Source organism: Apteryx mantelli, chromosome 15, assembly GCF_036417845.1.
Source record: "Apteryx mantelli isolate bAptMan1 chromosome 15, bAptMan1.hap1, whole genome shotgun sequence".
NCBI classification, from domain to species: Eukaryota; Metazoa; Chordata; class Aves; order Apterygiformes; family Apterygidae; genus Apteryx; species Apteryx mantelli.
Genome location: NC_089992.1, coordinates 18,186,374 through 18,208,648, shown reverse-complemented (window position 1 = coordinate 18,208,648; position 22,275 = coordinate 18,186,374). Strand labels below are relative to the sequence as shown.

At 37.8% G+C, this 22,275-nt stretch overlaps 1 protein-coding gene across 1 annotated transcript in view; it reads left to right on the top strand.

Annotated features, from left to right (window-relative positions):
• THSD4 (thrombospondin type 1 domain containing 4) overlaps positions 1-22,275 on the top strand; it is a 414,956-nt gene that overhangs the window by 33,281 nt on the left and 359,400 nt on the right. Inside the window, exon 4 of the mRNA XM_067305466.1 lies at positions 13,204-13,646. Within this exon, the coding sequence (XP_067161567.1) occupies positions 13,204-13,646 (443 nt within the window). The remainder of the gene's footprint in view (positions 1-13,203; positions 13,647-22,275) is intronic.

Genomic DNA, 22,275 nt, shown 5'->3' with positions numbered 1-22,275 from the left:
GTTTCCTCATTTCCATAGTTCTTTTCACCCTGCTATGCCCCGTAAAAGTCACAGTTCTGTTAACTGGAAAGGATACAGCTGCCCAATACATCTGAACGCACTATAATAGATTAAAACATGAAGCATGGAAAGAGTCTTGTATATCCTTGAAATACTGGGGGAAATTGGAGTTAGACAAAGTAGTTGATATCTAAGCTTGGCTTTTGGCCAAGACACCAAGGCTAATGCTTAATAGGAGTGCTATGGGATCTCCACCACAGCTGGTCACCACCTTGCTATTACATATCCTGAGAAGCATGTTAACTGGAGGCTCTGTGTGCTTCTTCCTTGAAGTCAGGTAGGGTGAAACTCCAGCCTAAGGTCAGCAGTGACTGGAATCTATAACTTGTTAGGGCTTGCGAAGCAGCAAGCCAGCTCTTGCTAACAGCCTTCCTGCAAGGTGGCTGTGGTTCTGTCCTGCCGGGCTGCATCCACTGACTCGGATTTCACTGAGGCGGCATACTGAGCGCCTGTGGGCAGTTGCGGCACCCAGGCTCCTTACAGCAAGTGTTTGCTAATGGCATTCGTTTTCTGTTTGTTTTTCTTGTGTATGAAATAAATACTAGTCCATTACTACTGCATTTTCATACATGTCAGTTCCAGAAAACACTGTCCACTGAAATGTAGACCATATTCCTTTTGCTATTTTGTACAGGTTTGTATATCCTCTGGTGAAGCTGCTTTACTTTAATTGTTCAGTTAGATAAGCTGTAGCATTCCCTAAAAACTTTGCTGTAATAGAACATTTTTAGCTTCTAGCTAACAATGTTCCTTTTCTAGTTTAGCAGTGATCTTTAGGAAGGGAGGTGATGTAGTCCATGCAAGGACTTTTCCTGTAAATTTAGTCTTTTAATGCAGCAAAATGTTTTGAATAACAGTTTTAAAGAAGTTTCCTGCTATCCCTGGGTTTTTACTAATTCCCTATGCTTGATGTTGGGGGTTAACATGGTTAGGGAATAAAATTCTTATTTTGTGGGGGAAAAGGGAGGCAGGACAAAGATATGTTTTATGCAAATATACTCTTTGAAAGTCAAGGCCAATGGTTTTGTTATTTTTAACAAGCTTTACCGTAGAGCTCTGAAAATTAGGTTTTAGATAAATATATTAACTTTAAGCCCTGGAACATCAGGGACTTAGAGCTTGTTCTGTGTTTCTTTGGGAAAAATGGAAGGTTCTTCCTTCCAGTTAGATTTCAGAACAGGTGAAACTGCAAGGTGATAGATAAGCTGCTCACCTTTCTTTCGAGCAGTACTTAATGCTAGGTCTGTCCCAGGCTTTGGGCCGGAGCAGTGATAAAGATTTCAGCCATCTTCAGACAGAATTTAGACAAATTCTTTTGTCAGGGAGTATCACTCTCTTTTATGACAGTTTGTCTTCTCCGCTTCTGGAATGCTGTATGGATGACTCACTGAGCGATCTAGGCGGTGTTCTGTTAATTACTGGGTAAATAAAATCCATGTCTCTACCACATGTGGATTCCAAAGAGTTTTATAAAGTGTAGAAATACAAAATGGCAACAACTTTGTCACAGCTGAAAACGATTGACCTTGAAAAGGCCTAGAGGCTGAGTGATTAGATCACAGATGAAAATCAATGATAAATACTTCCTTAAAATAAAGAAACCTCATTTCTGATATAATGAGGGCCTGATGCTGATCATCATTATATTACTGTAAATCAGAAGCAATCCTTCTGGAGATAAGGTGTGATTTTTATGGAATTTGTGAAAGTGAGATCAGGAGTGAGCCATGTATTTACTTGAAAGTACTTGATGGTCTCATAGAAAAATGGAAAGAAACCTCTGTCTTAAAACACTAAACTCACAGAGCACGATGGAGGTGGTCTTGGTGTGAAAAAATTAGGCAAACTTGGAGGAAGCTTCAAGCTTTGGCACAAGACCTGTTCTGAATTCATTCAGAGCTGTTTACTTTCTAGACTACTAAAATAAAGTTAAAGTCTCTTCAGATGTGGTCAAAGTTGGTTGAAGGGGCAGTTAAGCTTTCCAGGCATTGTAACTCTCTTCAGTGATTTGTGAATACAAAGGTCTTCTATTTCCAGGCTTTTTAGGCCTTTAATCTTCACAGGCACAGATGTTCAGGCAGAGTTTTTATACAAAGAATGGAAACCCAAATCATTTAAGCTGGTAGTATTTACACTTACCATGTACTGTAAAATTCAAACGGTTTACTACATCTCTGATTAAAGGCTTCCAAAATGCACTGAAGGATTAAAATAGCAGAGCATGCTAACCAGGCAGACATGTACACATTTTGTCATGATGTTTTGTTTGGCCTCTGCTCCATTTTTCTGCTAGCTGTGAGAGATCTGAGAAGTTATCTACAAGTTTTTAGGTTTTTTTGATAGATTATTTTTAACAAACCACCAATGTTCCACATGTTTCTTGTAAGAAACATTTAAAATATGGCTGTTCCAAGTGAATGTCTATAAAATGAACTGTAAAGACTTACTGCTGGGAAATTGTTATGGCTGTCTAGGTTTGGCCTTTATTGGAAATCAGCTGGGCTAATATTGGAAGAATATTCCTTGAAGATGATTAGAATGGTGAAAGAATTAAACCAGGTTCATAGATATGTTTATAATGCTGGCAGGGAAATACTGTAATGTTACACTTGAACAGGTTCTAAAACCAAACTGTAATTTCTTCAGCCCATTCAAAGTTTGGCATGCTTTGCTCTGAACTTCGAGTTCAGTTCTAGTTTCTGTGTGTCAGCCTGCTTTAATTTTTACAGTCTCGGAATTTTAAGAGGACAAAAACTAGCTCTGACTTTGTGGGACCGATCACCAAGCTGTCCCAAGCATCATGATCACTGTGGACTGCAAAAGTCCATCGTGAACTTACATTCGGAATACGGTGTGCAGCATTGCATGATCATGTCAAAATGTAGGAGTGGAAAAGGTACCAAGAATGAGAGAATGAGGATAATCTAAATTCTGGCCTGTTTTCCTTACAAAGAGAGACTGAACAGCTTAGAACTGTTGAATTTAGGAGAGGGATCACTGATTTGGGTAGTATTCATAATTTAAAAACATCACGGTCTGGAGAAAGGGAATACAGGATGATCGTTCTTCATTTATTGCAATATAAAAAATTTGGGACACACCATGAAATTATGAAGTAGCATGTTTAAGCAGAAGAAAAGGAAGCACTTTTTCAGCCAACATACAACTAAATTGTAAAACTCACTTCTACAGGATCTTTTGGAAACCAAAATTATAAATAGGCTAAAAGGGGGATTAGTTGTATTCATGGAGGTTAAGTCCATTAGTGGCTATTAAACACAACTGTTTGGATATGGCATTTAGTTCTGGAAGGCCCTTAAATTGCTGGTTAGCTGAAAGCAGAGGGTCTGTGGAAGAGGAAATGTCTCCCTAGGCATGTCCTGTTTCTTACACTGTTTCTTAAGCTTTTGCTTCTTCTGCACAGTCAGAAACATAATACTGGTTAAATGGGCCTTTGATTTATCCTCTTTTTCTGCTTTTTCTGAACAGTTCATTTGCATGCCCACTAAAGTTTAATAGGATGAAGTATCCTACAGTATTTTAAAATCAATGTTTGTCACATCACTACTGCACTGTCAGTCCTCAGCTTCATGCGCACCTAGTTATACTTGAAATATTTGTGGCTTACAGTTCAAGTGATATTTCCTCTTCAGGGACGTTCTCACATAGTATAATTTCAACAACTGCTGCTTAAATCCCGAGATGTGGATCTTATTTCTAACTTGTCTGATGGAGGTGGTACTAGAAATTCAATAGTTGGTGTACTGCTCATTTTTACTGAAATTCTTGATTCAGGATCAGAGTGATTATACGTGTTTGCTGTATTATATGAATCCAAGAAAAAATGTTTTTCTATTTTAAGTGCAGTCTATGTCAAGCATACTGGCATGTTTAATTTAATAAGATCTAAGATTGTCATAAGGTAAAACTGGGGAAAAGCTTAAGACTTGTCATAGAGGACTATAGCTACAAGAATGACAAGTATTAAACAAATATTGCATTAGGCAGTGATTTAACAATTAATCTGCCTAAAAGCTACTAAATGTAAAAATTCTACAGCATAATCTTAGATTTCTGAAATCCTTAAAATTTAGAAATAAGCAAGAAATTATCTGCTTCATTCATTCTTTCTGTATACAGTCTGTGCAAATTGTGTAAATTCAAATAAATTAGAAGCATTATTTGTAAATGATTTGTAAAATCTTTATCCAGTGAGTCAGAGGGTGGAGGTGAAATTTCTGAGTTTTTGTCATTGTAGATGTTTTGTGTTTTACTGCAGATGCTAACTGATAACTATAATCATTAGGAAGATGGATTTTAGTAGCCCAGGTAGACAAGTTTCTCAGCCTCAGAGCGTAATGTTTTCACTTGCTGTCCTCTCACACTTTTATACCTTTCTTACTTCTATCCTGGTGGAGTAATGAGCATTACTGGATCAGGAAAATTACAACTTGTCAGCAGAGGAGGTCTTTACAAGAATGCTTTCATGCTAAGATGTTTGGCAGTGTGCTTCTGTAAATAGTTATTTATATGGTACACAGGCAACTAGTGGTATAGGCTGGAGAAGCAAGCAAGCAGAATTGCTGATGATGTAAAAGGTAATGCTGTAAAAGTAAGTGAAGTTAGTAGATCTTGCAGTGATCTGACAGCTTCTCTATGATACCAGAAACTTAGCTCCAGATGAATTTACTGTCTCTTCTCAGTACATGCTAAGTACGTAAACCAGCTGCTCCAACTGCTGTTGTGGAAGTAACTGACACATTCCATAGTGAAACCTGCAAAACTCATAAGCTGCAGTAGCTGCAACACCAAATTTTTCTCTTCAGAAAACCTGGACAATGAGAACCTGAGCTTAGACTAATACACTTGTGAGGTTATAAAGTAAATAAAAAATTCAATGAAGGAGTCAGCGTTTCCTCATCAAATGAATCTCTGAAAGACTAATATGTTGAATTATGGGCTCTGTGTGTGTGTGTATATGTATGTTTGTGTGTGTGTGTATATATATATATATGTATAAAAATAAAAATCAGAGATGTTTTTATGTGTGTGTGGGGGGAACTTGTGCATCTCATTCCAAAAAAACATGGGAAAAGCAAAGTGCCTAGGACTGGGTCCCATTACCTGTTACAAAAGCACCTAAAATGCCTGAAAGGATCCAGATACCCACTATTCTGGTCATTAAAAAGATACAGAAAGATGAAGGTGATCGAGGAACAATATTGCTACTACATACTTCTTCTCTTGCTCCTTCCCTACCCACTTTGGAGCAGCTACAGTCTGTATGAAAGCTTATGAAAGTGCTCAACATGATGACTTTTAATAATAAAACTCACACTGACTTCACATTATCCCTTCATCCAGTCAGATGCTAAGTGCAGAACCAACCCTTAAAAACAAACATTCCAGGGCTGAATCTGTCTCTCATACTGACCTGTCAGCAAGAAATCCCCATAATGTGGTAGGGATACAATTTTTTCAATAAAGTTTTTGTAGAAATCTTGAAGCACTGTTCAACAGAGCAGAATTGCCAGTCTCATAGAGAGGAGTATTACCAAATTAAGATTGTGTTACTGAAATGATATATTTGTAATTGTTACTGATATAGTAGACGTTTCAGACTGGGGTGTGGGGGGAAGTATTCTGGCCCTCTGGGTTTGCAGCCTAAGCAGAGAGAGGCAGAGAATTAGGAGAAGGGAAGCAATAACAAATCCCCTCTTTTCTTAAATCACTAAAGATTCTATGTTGGAAGCACAGCAAAAGGACTAATAGGTCTTTAAAAGGAATTTAAACAGGAATAGAACAGAGGCCTACACAGTCAAGCAAATGAGGTTTACTATGCGTAAGAGGCTTTACAGAAAAAGAATGTGGAAAAAGCTGACCAACTATAGAGAAGTGTTGGAGTCTTCTTGGGGAAAGAATATAAAAAAAAATTGGGTGGTAACTGTTCTAGAGAATATTGAATGGGAAAGAAGGGATTAATATCAGAATTATTTTGAGCACAAGACTCAAGATGTATATCACTTCATAAAAACTCGCCTTCTGGAGTCACGTGATTTACTTCTCTCTTCCATTTTTGTTATAAATGTCTGATTTTTATTGTTACATAAAGAACATTAAAAATGCATTTCTTGAAAAGCTTCAAGAAAAGAGAGAGAAACAAGGCTTCAAGAGAGAAAGAAAGATCAATAGTTTAATGTTTAAGTGTCCATATTTTAAACACTGAAAAAGTCAAATACTAGAAGAACAGATTCAATGCATCTGATTACATCTAGGTTTTGCAGTATGTATAAGCATGTAGCTAACCTGTTCTTGTCTTCCTCCAGTGGGTTTATTCACATAGAAATTAGGCTGAAATTGAGCATTAGTGAAGACATCAGGAGAAAACATGTTGTATGCAGTGAACTCTGAAGACTCTGAAATAGCAGATATTAGAAAAAAATGGACATGGTAGCATTCACCTTATCTGAAACAAAAGTGTGGATATTCTGGGCAGTTTAGTACAGTCTGAGTAGCCACCGTGCATGTTGCATCTTTTTTTTTTTTTTAATATTCGAATTCTGATTTCCTTTCATATGAAATAATGTCCCAGACTATTCCTAGAAATAGCAAGCAGAAATTGGCCTTGAAGAGCCCTGGCACCCAATACCACGGCTTTCTGTTATAGTGCACTATCATTACTGCCAGTGCGTGCACACTGGTAAAGTTTGTTTGTTTTCCTTTTCCAGAGCATGAAAAATAGTGGATGTAACTAAGGAGGCCAGAGACAAAATATTCTAAACTGTGCTTTTAATTTTTCAATTTATTACCCATGATATGCTGAGTTTTCTTAACTCTGTACTGTAATCTCCATACTCATGCCTGTTGTGTTGAAGACGAGTTAATATGTGTTTGTGGAAGTATTTAAAATCAAGCTATCTTAATTGTACTCCACAATTCATAGTAATTTTCAATGCTAGTTAGGGATTTTTTTTTTTTTTAGTTCTGCTTACAGGGTTAAATTCCGTAGACTTAAATACTAGCTGTGTGAAGATTCTGTATGCCACCTATGTGGAGAACTAAACAAAGTATAGTTTTTAATTGTCTGTCTTGACATAGTTATTAAGCCCAAAGAAGCAAATGCATGTCGCATGGACCTGGGGAAGACAAAGGAAAACAGGGGAAGCAGAATGGATTTTCCCATTTTTTCATGTGGATAAAAATATCCCTCTTTGCTACATTTATTTCTGCTGTCTGTCTTAATCGTTTTTTTAACTAGCTTTGTTTTGGTGGTCACAAAAGATGTGTTAAATCACAACTCTTATCTTACAGATCTAGTGCACCAAACCATTTTATACATTAGGAACAAAACAAACTCCAAAGAAATAGGGAAGTTCTTAGTATTCCCCCCCCCCCCAAAAAAAAAAAAAAAATTAAAATTGAAAATAAGTTGTTCCATAGACTACCTGACCACAGTGGTATTTTGGTTAAGATATTTGGGAATTCTTTCAGATCTTGGCTGACCTATGCCTGAAACACTTTGGGATGGTATTGTTTTTCTCTTACATTATTTTCTGTGGTTCTAAATAAATGACCCGGTATTCAAAAGTGCTGAGCTTCTAATAGATTCTGATTAAATCAGATAATTTGCAACTGATTAAAATAAGTTTTTGGTCTCCCCAGCTTTTGGTTTATGTTTTTGGTTCAGCCAGGTTTGTTTAGTTAAATAGATTACTTCCTTTCCTAAGCTTTGATCTTTATATACTCTTTGCATGCTGAACTCATATGTTTGTTCTACATATGAGGGATGTTTTAGAGGAAGAAAAAAAAGCTGGTTTTAGAAACTATGACTAACTTGAATGAAAAAGAAGACAGTGTCAGAATAAAACCTGCATGTAATGCAGTTCCTGTTTACAGACTTTATTCATTCCTTTATTTTTGGGGTCTTTTGATTCTAGATTTGAGGTCTTGACAACTTTGCCATGGAAGTTAAAGATGCATTAAATTGCATGAAATTAATAGAGTTGTCAAAGGTTCAAATATCAAAATAATATTTCAAATATATATTTTTTAAGTCTGCTTCCTTCAAAATTATGGACTATAACAATTTCATTATGCTAATATCCTGGCCAAACCAATTTTTTTGCTATTGTAACAGTTGTTTTGTATTTTGCTTGTATTTTGCATGAAAAGCTAGCAGAGGAAGAGCTAGGTTTTTATTTTTCTACTTCATTTTGATGAGCTTATGTGGAGCTTAAAAGGTCCATAGGTCCCACATGTTTATATACTGGTGGAAAGATTGGATTTTATTAAAATCTAGGAGTAGGGATTTTGATCTGATGTTTCATCTGTGGTGCATGTTTTACATGAGTAAGAATAAAAATGCTTTCATGTGTGTGAACTGAAGAAAGTTCACTCAGAATCTTTCATACCTGTATGTGTTCTCTTAAACTTGGTTAACAGAACTCACCGAAGCCAATTTGAAAGAAATAAAAAAATTTTCCTAACTACTGTTTTTACTTTGGTAAAAACAATTTGACAGTATCTTTAGATTTTTCCATTTCCTTTTCCATCTTCTGCATTGTTCTAGATTGTAAATGGCTTAGCACAATATCAGTTCGCTCTCAACCCATTTCTGTATTCTCCTGGCTGTACAAGAGGCAGCCCACTAATGACATCAGGGCAGTGGTGGTGAATAACAGAAGATAAACTGCTCTTTGGAAGGATGTTACAGATTAGAACCCCAACCTGTAGTAGCAGTATCTTGAAGAAAACAAGAGAATTTATTATTATTTTTGAAATAACTCACAACTGTACTCTTCCTGCTATAAGATGGCATGTTCCCACTTGCAGGAAACAGAACAATAAAGAGGCATTTAGTACAGCGTAGTGATAGATGGGCAATCATCTGAAATAGGTGGCAAATGGGTATATTGTGATACACTGAGAGTTACTCATACAAGTATAAGTAATTAGAAACTAGCAAAATACAAGAAAACTGGAGGAAAAAAACCTCAAAAGAATGCATAGTACTGATATGTAAAGGGAAAAAGTGTGGCCTTGCAAATTCCCTTCTAAAAATCTAGCCTCAATGTAGCTTGCTGCTTACTGCCAAAAAGATTGGAAGATATTCAGTGCATAACAGTCATTAGGAAGAAGATTTACGAATTAGAGAATCTTTGTAGCAACTTGAGAGAGACTAGTGCAGATGTAGGAATTGCAAGTGTTTGCACATCTGTAAGCTTGTCTTAACTTTTCCTACCATACTAGTTTACAGCTGTATCTGGCAAAAAGTATTGCCTCTACTTACAATTCTTGTCCTGCCAAATATTTGAAAAAATATACAGAAAGAAAGAGCTAGAATTATGGGATGAAATTAAGAGGAAAAAATTAGATTGAATTTGTAGAGCAAGATACTTGGTTGCTGATTAACTTGCAGTAGACAGAAACCTTTTTGATGGTGCATTTATAGTTAGAATGAATATTACTAGGTCACCTGCAGGAGAAATCAATTATGAACTATGGGAATATGTCTTAATTGATCTCTCCCTTTTGCTGGCTGTGAGGTTCTATGACATGAATTGCTTCCGTCATTTAACTTGGTAAGGAAAATTCATTATATATTTCACTTATTCACAGGTGCAGACTCAAACTCTTCCTTATAGATACTGTCCTGTTTAAGGAATAAGTTTTAAAGGGAGAGTAGGAGAGACCTAGAGTTGGCAATCTCTGAATATGTAGTTCTTCTGAGATATCAGCTCGTTTGCAACCATGAGTATTTTGGAATGCTTCTGCTGTCCCCTTAGCTATGGGGAAATTCTCAGTTATATCTTAGGGCTGTGTGAGAATTCATTAACGGCTACAGAGTAACTTGAAAATCTTAGAACCAGAGGACTGGAAGTGACCTTTGGGTCCTGTAGTTCACCTCCCCTGTCTCAGGGAAGGATCAGTTATACCTTAGTTGTTCCTGTTGGATGTTCCCCATCCACCTTTTGATGGAGGTTCCAGAATCTCCTCGAGCAATCTATTCCCATGCTTCACTTGCCTTTCTGCTAAGTAGTTTTTCCTGCTATCTGATTTGGATCACCTTTCCTGAAATATAAATCCACTGTTCCTTGACGTGTTTGCTATGGACATGGAGAACAGCTTGCTGCAAAGAGAGAGTGAACTCTGTGTGTGTGTGTGTGTGTGTGTGTGTGTGTGTGTGTGTGTGTATTTTTTTTCCTTTTTAAGTGTTTGAGTCCCATTATTGCCCATTACATTTTCTCTTCTTTAATCTAAATAGCTTCAATATATTCAGCCTTTCTCAGTAGGTTTTACTGAGTAGGTTATGCCATTGACCAGTCATGTTTTCCTCTAAAGATTCTTCAGTGGCCCATATCTTTCTAAAAGTGCCCAAAGCTGAGATCTAAATTAAAAAAATGCATAACCTGGGTTATGTTTGCTACTGAAAATCCCCTCATCTCAGACTTTTATCATTTCATATCTAAGTAACTGATGAATTTGTGCTCCAGTATAAGACATTATATAGTTACTTTTGGGTTAGTTTTATTATTGTGTTTTGATTTGAATAGCTAGATTAAACCATCCTGTGCTATGTCTAGAACTCTTTTGCTGTGAAGATTAAGTTGTGTGAAATTACTTCACATTGCCTTCAGTCGTTAAAAGTATAATTTTATCTAAAACAGTTCTTGCTGTGTTGAAGTTTGGTAGCCAGGAGGATCTCTCTACAGCAGGTCAACACTTGTCACTATTATATCAGTTTCTGCTTCTACACACGGAAACAGTTCTTATTTCAGTAGTGATTTCAGTTGCTGGCAGACTAATAGTTTTTTATTTGTCGCCTACATGAATGCCTTTGGCTTAAAAAAAAAAAAAAAGTACACCAAACCATCACAAAAATGATTATGAAATAGTCCAGAAAAATGAAACCTGATCTTTCTGATAACAATGGACTTACAGTTTTATGACAAGTAAATTTTACTGCAAAATGATGTCAGACCAGAAGAAACATAATGAATGAATATTTTAATGTAACAATTATCATTTTATATCTGTGGTAGAGATTAACCTACAGTTTGTGTATGAACAGTGTGTATTCACTGAGCAATTGCAAACTGAAGAACTGCTCGTTTACTTGGTAATATTGAGAGTCAGTGGTATTCTCTTATTGGATATGAATGCAAATATAACAGCCAGAAACCAATACCTTGTTGCATGTTATTCATAATTTTCATATTATGTGGTTATTAGGTTGTACAGGCTATTGAATTTAAAAGGCTGATGCCAAATGGGCTACCCACAGAAAAAAAGCATATTAAACACAGAGACATCTGCTCCTGTTTTTGAAGTAACATTGCAGAAATTGGGAACATATCACACTAATGCAGATGCTTTTTATTATTCACTAGTTATAATTAAATGCAGTTTTTTCTGTGGTTGGTGATGAAAGAGTGAGAGCAACCTCAGAGGGGGGGAAATGTTTTAGATTATGTAGACCACAACTGACTATTACACAGCAACACCACAAACCCTGCACTGGCTTGCGTTTTCATATTGTAATGGTGTATTCAACCCGTGTTTGCAAACCACATTCCACCAGAGCCTCCCTGTGTTTGTAGCTGGCTGATCAGTGGTGTGTGCTCACTGGCTGAGGTGGTTTGCAGTTCAGCCGGCGACTGCTCATGTAATCTGTGACTAGAGGCAAAGTATGTAGATGTTAATCTTTCCCTACTGTGAATGTTTGGGGCAAAACTATTCATGACAGTTCTCTGTTTAGGAGGCCATTCTTTGGAGTGGGGAGAAGTGGCATGCAGAGAGGCAAGGCTGCCTTTCCAAAGCTAATTGTGAGGCAGCTACACACTAGAGTAGGGCTAGACAGGTATGGTAAGCAAATGGTTGTGGATTTAATCTCACTTAATCCCTTTTTATCTCATAATTGAAATGATATGTATGTATGCTTGCTGGTACAAAGGTTACTCAGAGTACGATTTCATGAAACTATTAAAGGATGTTCATGTAAAAGAATGCTCTGCATATTAATAGCCATGGGAATTGGGCATTAGAAGCCTGCTTTGACTTATGATTCATCCACTTGGAGAAGCGAAACAACAGAAGAACTATACATTTAATGAAAGAGGCTCAAATTCTTGTGCTGTGAATTCAAGCACTCTGCCCAGTGTGAAACTGTGAAATCCTGGCTACAGCCCACTCCAGGAATGGCTAGAGCTTAGGGCAGCAGTCCACAGGAGATGTAGCTTCCAGCCGGTGTTGATACTGCCAGCTACAAAGTCAGGATGTTTAAATATGTGGCCACTGTTTGAGGGGTTAACTCCCCTTACAGCATTAGTCCCTGCCCTTGCCAATCCCTGCTAGCCGTATCAAGAGCAAAAAGCCTCGCCTTTGGGGCTCTTCTTTCTTTCCCTTTCCCTGTCCTGTTACATGATGAGTCTGGACTAAGTGGCATTGAATATGCAAGACTAACAATTTACCCCATCTTACTGTTCATGAATTTGATAGTGATTTCTGTGAATGTAGGATTGGGTGTGTCATCTTTAACAGTTCTTTCCTTGAAGTATTTTTGGAAGAGCGTTAATAGGGGGGAAAAAAACAACGATAACGTAGGAGTTAACTATTTCAGTATTTTTGGCTTGTTGGAAATCAGCCTATCCTTTTAGGCTTTTGTTTTCCTAAAAAGTATGACCTTACGTGGGAGTTTCTCAAATATTATTGCAACTGGAGTCTGCCACAAGCAGTTTCCATTGTTCAGGCATCGGAGTGGAAGAGAGCAGCCAGTGTCTCTTGACCTAAGTTGATATTAAAAATGACTTTACCTCCTAACTGTGTTTGAAATAATAGTTTTCCATCTCTGAATTTCTAACTTTTGCATTGAGCAGTGTTTTCCATTGCTGAGGAAATCTGTTCCTATGTAGATAGTCCAAAACTAGGTTTCGGTCTGAAGGGCTGATGGTTCTAGGAGACCCTCCTATACTAACTAGCAGGGTGGACAGCCATGTGGCAGGGAATGAGTAAGAGAAATCACTTACTGTGTAGTTCAGTTTCACTTGCTGTGACTGTGGAGTGAATGGCTTACAAAGGATATTAGTACTATCTTTGTGTTACAGTGTGAATTCCAGTTCCTAATTCAGTCTGCTATGTCTGCAGGTTCCCCAGAGGATAGAGGAGCAGCGAGATGCATCTGAAGATAGCAGCGCAGGAATCCCAGGCATGTGGGGAAGTTGGGGCCCCTGGTCCGCCTGCTCCCGGAGCTGCAGCGGTGGTGTGATGGAGCAAACGCGGCCCTGCCTCCCAGCCTATTACCACGAAAGGGGCTACCGAAGGCCAGGGCGACAGTACCCAGCCTCAGAGAGAACTCTTGCTCATCAGAATTCGCGCCGTCGTGAAGACCCGCTGACTGCTTATCCTGGCCATGTCATTTCTGCCATCCGTACATCTGTGCCACTTCACAGAAATGAGGAGCAGCTTTGGGCTGGCCTTCGGGCTCCTGTTTCTTTGGGAGGCCGTAATAACAGCCATCTGAGCAGAGGAGCATTAAGAGGCAGCCGACATTCTCAGTCCCAGAGGCATAATACCAAGCCAGAAAAGAGGTACAGTGTCTACGTTTTATTCCTGTTATGAATAATGTATCTAAAGAATGGCATACAAGACCATGGTCAGCTTTTTTTTTTCTTTTCTTTTTCTTTTTTTTTTTTAATGTATTCCAGCAGATGGAAATTCTCTAGTGCTTTCCCTCTCAGCCCTGTTTTGGAAGATGTTTGGAGCGATTTTTCTGAGAGGAGTTTTTAAAACAGCAGTAACAACAAAACTTGCCATCTACTTTTTTAAGATTCTTAGGCAAAATCAGTCAACTATAATTCCCTTTTTAAAGACATCTTACTGGCCCAAATCGAAAAAAGAATGTTACCTTGAGGCAATATTCCTAGTAAGACAGCATGACTCTCCATTGCTGGTGATAAAGACATCTTGAGCCTCTCAAGAAACTCTCTCCATCTTAAAGAAACTTTGAAAATAAGAATTAACCTGTTATCCTCCTGCTTGTGTCAGTGAAGCGTAAACTTCAAAGGGTGCTTGGGGCAAGCTGTTCAAATGTTGATCTTCTTAGGTATTGGCAATTTCCTTTAATTGCTGGGCTTTTTTTCCTTTCTTTCAAACCGATAGAATTGGATAGTTTAGAACTTTTGGATATAACTTTAATATTGCACTGATTATCTTACAGAAATTCAGAGACTGACAGAGGTAGGTTTTTAGTAGGTATTGTTAACATGACTATGTTGAGGCAAACATATTTTCTTTTTCGGTTTTCCTACTTAATCATTTACTATAATGTTTTACTTCTCAACTGTGTGGAGTAACAGATACAAGTTGTAGTACATAGCTGAGTTATTACTAGTATTGGAAGCTTGGCCTTGAACTGTCGGCACAGAGTCATTCAAAGCCTGCTTGTTCCAGCCCCTTGGCACCTCCAGCCTCCAAGGGAATCCCGGCTGGCTGGAGGCTCTGCGGCAGGGCTGCTGGCACCGCCAGCCTTCCTCCTTGCAGGCTGTCCCTTGCTGCTCTGGTGGCCTCTGCAGGCCAGGAGAGACTGGCACAGTTTGAAGCAACCACTGCAGTTAAGGGCTGGAAAATGAGAGGACAAGGAGCAGAAAATAGCATGGACTTTGTGCAGAAGAGAAGTTATGTTGTTAGGAGCCTTGGAATACGTAATATTAAAAAGGTTGTATTGTCTGTTGTGTCTCTGCTTTCCTATATGATGGAGGTCCTTTTGTTTTTGACAATTCTTGTACTTGTCTAAGCACAGTGCAAATTACTGCATCACCATTGATTCCCGCCCCCCCCCCCTCCCCCGTCAAAAGACTATGGATTTAAGGTCAGCCTGAAGTATGAAGCCTATTTATGTAATGAGTAATTTCCATCTTGTGTTAGGAGGCCCCTGGTGGCTTTAGAGCCTGTTGTATTGCATAACTTTCAGATGCTTTACTAGTAATTGTAAAAACAGAATGAAGACAAAAAAAATGTTACTTGAAGATGATACGTATTAGAATGACAAGCCTAATAGCTTTCCTTAATTTTACAAAGTCCAGAGTGCAGATCTCTTTTACAAAGGTGGTTACTGTACCTATCAGTTATATGGAAAGTTAAGTTCAAAAGGTAAGGTACTGTAGATAGGATTTTTATACTGTAGAACAGTCTTCAGTGTTCACTAAATGGGTGATATTGAGAATTTGTTTGAGGCTATTCAAAAAAAAAATATTGGTTTGAGGCTATTCCCTGTTTTCCTAATGTATTCAAGTAGTGGAAACTTTGGGGGATATTCCTAATTACTGTATCAGACTTTATGTAAAAGCTGTAATTTTAGCAGGCTTCCATAAAACAATAGAAGAGGGATTAAGATTTGTGACTGAGATGAGCTTACATTTGACATCACAGTAAGATGAAATTGGATGGCTTCCAAGGCAAATACATTTTGACGGCAGTGGAAGTCCTTCAAAGCAGCAAAATATATTTGTATCTTTTAGCAGCAAGTGGAAAAGTTTTCTGGCTACTTCCAGGCAGCTGACTAGGAAAGCAGAAAAATTGGGAAATGTGAACTCTATAGCTTAATGCAATTAAGAAGGTAGAGGTTTACTGACATAAGAATGGAAGAAGCCCTCTTACAAGTATAGTCAGGCAATTTAAAAGTTGGTGAAGGTGAAAGGAAGAAGACTTAACTCAGAATCTTCACAAAAAAATTAGTTACGATTTTTTGAAGAGAAAGAAATATGAGTTTGAATATCAGGGCTTTATTGTGGTATGTAACCTGAGAAAGAATCGCTTGAGATATTGCAGATGTTAAGGGTATGGGCACGGAGCAATAATTATTTCTGCATACCTTCTACAGCTGTAGATGGCTCCTCTGTCCCCTGTTACTGTTTTACAGCCTCAAAAGTATTAAACAGAAATTGCTCTGCTTGTTGCAGTTTTACTCGGTGTGTTGGGATGGAGGGGAGGAGGGTGTAACCTTGTTCAGAACAGAAGACAGAGAAGTGCTTCCCATGTTTGGTCATTTTCAAAACAAAACTGTGACTGACTTGCAAAGACAATGGAAAGGCTGTGAAGGACATACAGTTGAAAAGATACCAACTGTTCAGTTTTTTTTTTTTTTAAAGCAAATTTCAAAATATACTTGTGCTGTGGCTTAAAAAAAAAAAAAAAAAGACCATGGAGCCCTGTAATAGTCTATTGAGTAAAGATACATTATGCATGTGCAAAACACACTTCCATCTTGTGTTTGTATGTTGTATGCAGAATACCTATAGCCCTGTGTGAAAGCCAGGTATTACAATCTGCAAACGTGGCTTAGTGTTCACAGAAATCTTAGACCTAAACGTTAGACAGACACAAATAATAAAACGAGACTTGCATCAATCATGTAATGCTTTTAATAATTTACTAAAACTTTTAGGGAATGACAAGGAGTTAAGGTTACCTCATCACATCCCTTCTGTTCTTTATTCTCTGATTCCTAAAATTCCTACTTGTGCAGTACTAGATTCCTGGTGTAATCTTTATTTCAGAAAGCAAAATAATGCAGTGTGGATCAGTAGCTATGAGTGCTACATCAATAGTAATTGGGGGGAAAAGAGCAAGTCTTTTTATTCTGATGTAAATTTGTGTGCATGCTCAAGTGCTATGGAAGCAACAAACTACTAGAGCCAGCTGGAAAGTGATTTTTCTTCTACTGAAAATGTAAAAATGTACTGAAAAAAAGAAAGCTGAGAACTTGCAAATAACTGAAAATTTCAATTCACTAGTACCAGTGTATGTCTCCAAAGAAAGGTCACCGTGTTCCCCATTTTGAGTCAGATTCTTTGTGAGAATTATGCTTTTCATGATAAAACCAAAGAGCACTTTTGCTACTCTTCAGACACAACTTTTTAAACAAAATGTACAAAGCTATACTACACATTTGAAACAAGTTAAAAAGTTATGCCATCCGTATTATGCCAACCATGCACAACACTGATAGCTCTGAACAGTGCATGCTCCAGGGTGTGGCCCATTCTCAGACTAAGAAGTACTTTTTCAAGCACTGAGAAGAACTGATGCTCTGTCAAGTAAAACATCATAGTCTAACAACTTTAAAACATCAAAAAAAGCATCAATTAATGCTTAAAATTAATCATGTTTTTGGGGCTTGCTCTTTAAAATAGCTAATGTCCAGGATTTTGACAGTTGTGTAAATATTGGCAAGAGAATTAGACCCTTCTTTAAAGAAGTTACATCCTAAATATCAGAAAATTAATAACAAAAAATCAATTAAAAAAAACTACTCTAGAACTTGTTTAATCTTGATTGCAATCACATCATCATACATTTTAGAAGATTTTTTTACTGCAAATATTCTTCACACACTGTGACCAATTTTTTAAAATCTAGTTTTGGCCATTCTAATTTGGTTTACTAACATGAGGCTTGATTTTATTACTTAATGATTTTTAAAATCAAATCTGTCTTTGAATTAGGTGCAAAAATGCCTCAAATAGCATTGGCCTTTTTAGCTTTAGAAGAAAGACATTGAAATACTGGAATGAGTCCAGCAAAAGACCACCAAGATGGTTAGGAAGCTGGTGTACATGGAGGAGGAGGGGCTGAGAGAGCTGGGTTTGTTCAGTCTTAAGAGAAGGCTAAAGGGGGATCCTAGCTGTCTTCAGCTACATAATGGGGGACTGTAGAGAGGGCAGAGGCGGACTCTTCTCAGAGATGCACCAGTGATAGGATAAGAGGCAACAGACACAAGTTGCAACTGGGGAAATTCCAGTTAGATGTGAGGGGAAAAAGACTTTCTCTGTGAGGGTGGTCAGGCATTACAATAAGTTGCCCAGAGAGGTTGTGGAATACCCATCCTTGGAAATGCTGAAAACTTGACTGGACAAGGTCACGAGCAACTAGATCGAGCCTGAAGTTGGCCGTGCTTTGATCTGGTTGGACCAGGTGGACCTTGAGAAATCCCTTCCAGCTGAAGTTATTCTGTGATTCTATGTCTGAATAATTTGGGGTGGCAGTAGTCACCCAACTGAACTGCTTCTAGCTCACTGACTGGTACCACAGTATGCGTAATCATAAATTTCAAAACACCTTGTCTGTGAAGAGGGCATTGACATTTTCAGCTTTTGATATCCAGTTCATATGTGATTCAGTTAGGCTGAATCCTGGGCTCCCCAGCAAGCTCAGGGGAGAGAGATTTGAGGGTACCTACAGTAAGAAGCCTAACTAAAGAAAAAAGTTTAAAACCTTGCCTTTTCATCATTGTGCTGTAAGTGGAGTTTTTCTGTAATTCAAGTGGATTATGAAATCATAGTCACTGGAATGAGGATGGAAACACACACCAAAAAAACCTTGATGGTTCTCTGGGTTATCCACTTGGAAATGAAGGGAGCTCTTATCAGCTTTGAAGAGCTGAGATCCCATTAACACTGCCTTGTTTTTTACTTCACCCGGATAAAGTGCCTGGAGCATACCATAAGAACAAACAGGTATGAGCGGATAATGTAAAAATATCAAAGCACTTAGGCAGCTTTAAAAAGAGGCACATATGGAAAAGTAATTAGGGCATGCAAAAGGATAGCAAATGGTTTAAGAGAGAAAACAAATCTCGAAAGGTCGTATCATTCATGGACTAGTTTTTAGCACTTCTTAAATGTTGCCTTTTCCAATTCTCTGTTTTGGTGATAGAGAAGGCAAAGCCCCAATTTTACATGCACATGGTGCCTTAGGTGCCAGGAAGGATCTGTTTCAGTGTGGGGCTCACCCATTGAGAATCACATGTACGGACCCTCAAACTGCAGTTTGAATTCTACAAGCTAATAAGCAGCATTAAAAATACTTGGATTAGTCTATTAGGAGGTGGTGGCTGGAGGTGCTTGTTCTTTTTTTGATTGGTTTCAGCTATCTCCAACTGGTGCTAAGATGCTTACAATTGCCACCACCTCTTTCTCTGCAAATGGGCTTTCACGATGGAGGCAAAACTTCTGTGTCTGCATCTGCAAGTGCTAAGTGTGCTTTGGGCTGGATTAAACACCAGCATATGTGGTTCTTACTAGGGGAAAGAACAATTTCCATTTGTCACCAGAATAATAAGTAAAGCAGGCTTATATAAATAGTTCAAGTTTAAAGAAATATGTTAATAAGGAAAGGGCTTCCCTAAAGCTCTTTTTGTATTTGGAAGAGGAATGAGAGGAAAGATTTGCACTGAGGAAATAATCCAAAAATCATCAACTTCTCACACCACTATAGCTCTGTGGTCTTTATTCTGGTGCCAACAGCTGACGTGAAAGTCTGCTGTGCTGTTTTGTACCCTGTATAGGGTCATCTCGCAGAAGTAGAACATTTCTAGGCCCGTGAGCAATGGAAAGGAAGAGTGTATTATTGAATGTCAAAACAGTGCTTCCTTTCTGAACGTATTTCTTTTGCCCTCTTTTACAGTTGCTTTGACCAGCAAATGTAGGTCACTCAGTTGGCAGGCCTAAAATCAACTTTTAAAGGGACAATCCAGTTGTATTCCCTTAACCAATGTAAGCATCATTAGCTGCATGCTCTGATGTAATTTCTGTGACCTCTTTAGTCAGTTCCAGTTTGCAGAGGTGGACAAATGTGTGATTGCTGGCCTCTCCGGTTCATGAAGGTAGTATTTTTCTCAAGTTCTCAGGCTTTATATTTATTAGTATGGGTGTTTGCTTTTCTTAATAATTGCAATGGAAACCCAGCTCAGATGCTTGGCAATCCCTCCTTTCACTGTTTCTCTAACAGAATGAAAACATGATGCGTTTTAGCACAAACACAGTAGGGGATGTAAAAGCTTAGTGGGGGATGGTGGGTGTGTGTGCAAGGGGAAGGCAGAGGGAGAAGGATTTGATCCTTCTCTGAGGATAAATTTTCTAGAAAAATCTAAGAGCAGCAGTAGTATATCAAAGAATTCATTTTGGTAGCACTCGGGGGGATTTGAAGCCATATGAGGAAGATGTTTATTTTCCTTCTGAATAAAATTCCAAACAGGTTCTCATAGCAGTAGAGATCTCCATGTGGGGTATTTCCTGGGAAGATGAATACCTAACTGAGGTTGTTCTGGCCTCAGGTTGACTTTGTGCTGTCCCACCTCTCATCTGGTTATTAATCCCTCTAATATGCTATGAGTCTCACTTATTATTATCCAATTACTATCAATTTTATTATGTTACTGTGAGCACACTTTGAATGGTATTACCAAAAATAAAAAGCTAACATGATACTACAATTGCAAGCCACCCTAGAAGCTTTTTTAATCTTATTGCTGAACATTTCAATCCTTTCTGAAGTGGGATGACTGGGGGAAGGGAAGTGAGAACACTGTTAGCATTCAGTCAAATGTGAAATAGTCCATTTTACTACCACTTTACCAATGAATTAGTACATTGTCAGTAAGGGGCAGAAACACAACATTACTTCTGTCATAGTTGCAATGCCCAGGGGAAGAGCATCTCGACACAGTTATGTGATTATTTGTATTGAATGTCTGTTGTTTTACCTACCAACTACATGGTTACATGATTCAATCAAAGGTGCAAAACTTGTTGTCTCACAACTGAGATAGCAAGTTCCAACAAATTCCTTGGTTTTATTCTACTCATGGAAAAAGGGGACTGCTGGATTTGGATTCAAATTCTGGAATGCTATCACAGTTTTGAAGAGAAATGATGTAAATGAGGTGATATAGCACTTGCTGTGAGATTAGTAAAAGCCAATATAAGAAGTTTGTATACCAGCTGTATTAAAACTGTGCTGGATTTAGATATCAGTGATGATGTCTAAGGATGGAAAATTCCATTTATTACGGTCCATATGTATTTATCTTGTAGTAATCCAAGCTATCGAGACCTGTTCCCAAGTGACCATTTATTTAGTGACCTTTTTAATGAATTCTATTTTTCAGAAAAATTTTAAGTATTGCTTGCCCATAATACAATACAGAAATGACAAAAGAATCAGCCCTACGATTTAATACTGTTTCTCTATGGAAGACACGCTTCTCAAGTACCGTTGGTTACTCTGTCTCTTCTGGCAGTTGAAATTTTTACTTCAAATATACTCACAATACTGATTTTAAAACATAACTCATGAAGTAAAGCTCTTGAATCCTTTTTTGATTCTTATACAGAATTGAATCCTAATTAAATTTGTGAACTTTTTTTGGAGAGGAAGGAAGGAATGTTAGTGAATATCCACAAATCATATTGTAGTTACCAAAAGTTACTAAAGTTATCTGAAAAGTAAACCAAACTCTTTAGTTAGTTGCATTGTTTTGGATACCTTGATGATGAAAATAGGAGTAAAATGAATGCCGGCACTGATTTAATTGCAATGAAATGTGCTGATGAAGTGTGAATAACATACTATAATGTGGCAAAAAAGTTTATGATGACGGCTCCACTTTCCAGTATTTAATGTATTCTCGGAAGGGGTAGCTTGACTTTCCTGTGACCAAACATTTGACAAAGATAACTGCTTAACACCTTAAGGCTATTTTCTAGGTCAGTGAGCAAATAGCATGTATTTTCATAATATAAAGCAGAGTCAAAGGGCTCCCTTCTTTCATTCATGTTTAAGTGATTTTCTCCAGATTGATGTAAAGCTGGTGAAAGGTGAGTGAAAGGAATGCAAAGTTGCACAGGGCTACGGTACAGTAATGAGAGGTGATACGTAATGGGGTTTGCCTCAAAAGAGTAGAGTGAATCAACCGGACTGTTAAGATCACTCCCTTTTGAGTAGCTGGCAATAGATTCCCCAGGACCACTAAAACATTCCTTTTCATTAAAACTGTTACATATGTCAGAATTTGCTAAAATACCATGAGGTATAAACGTGATAGCAGTTATGTCCAGGATAAGACAGTTTATTTTGTGGCTCAGTCTTAAGAAAAGGGGGCCAAAAATGTGTGGTGGACAGTCTTTTTAAAATAAATCTTATTAACTGTGTGCCTAAGAACATATAAAACATGGGAAAACTTGAGAATAGCGGAAGGGCTAGAGAGCAAATGATTGAATAGGACAATTTTAGGCCAGTTATAGTTTTGAATTATGGAGGTTGTGCCAGGGATTAAAACTGTGTATCTGAAAATATTTTAAGGATAATATTTTAGGAGTAATAACAATAATGAATTGTATTTTAAGGAAATATATGCTATCTTGTTAACAGAAGCATACA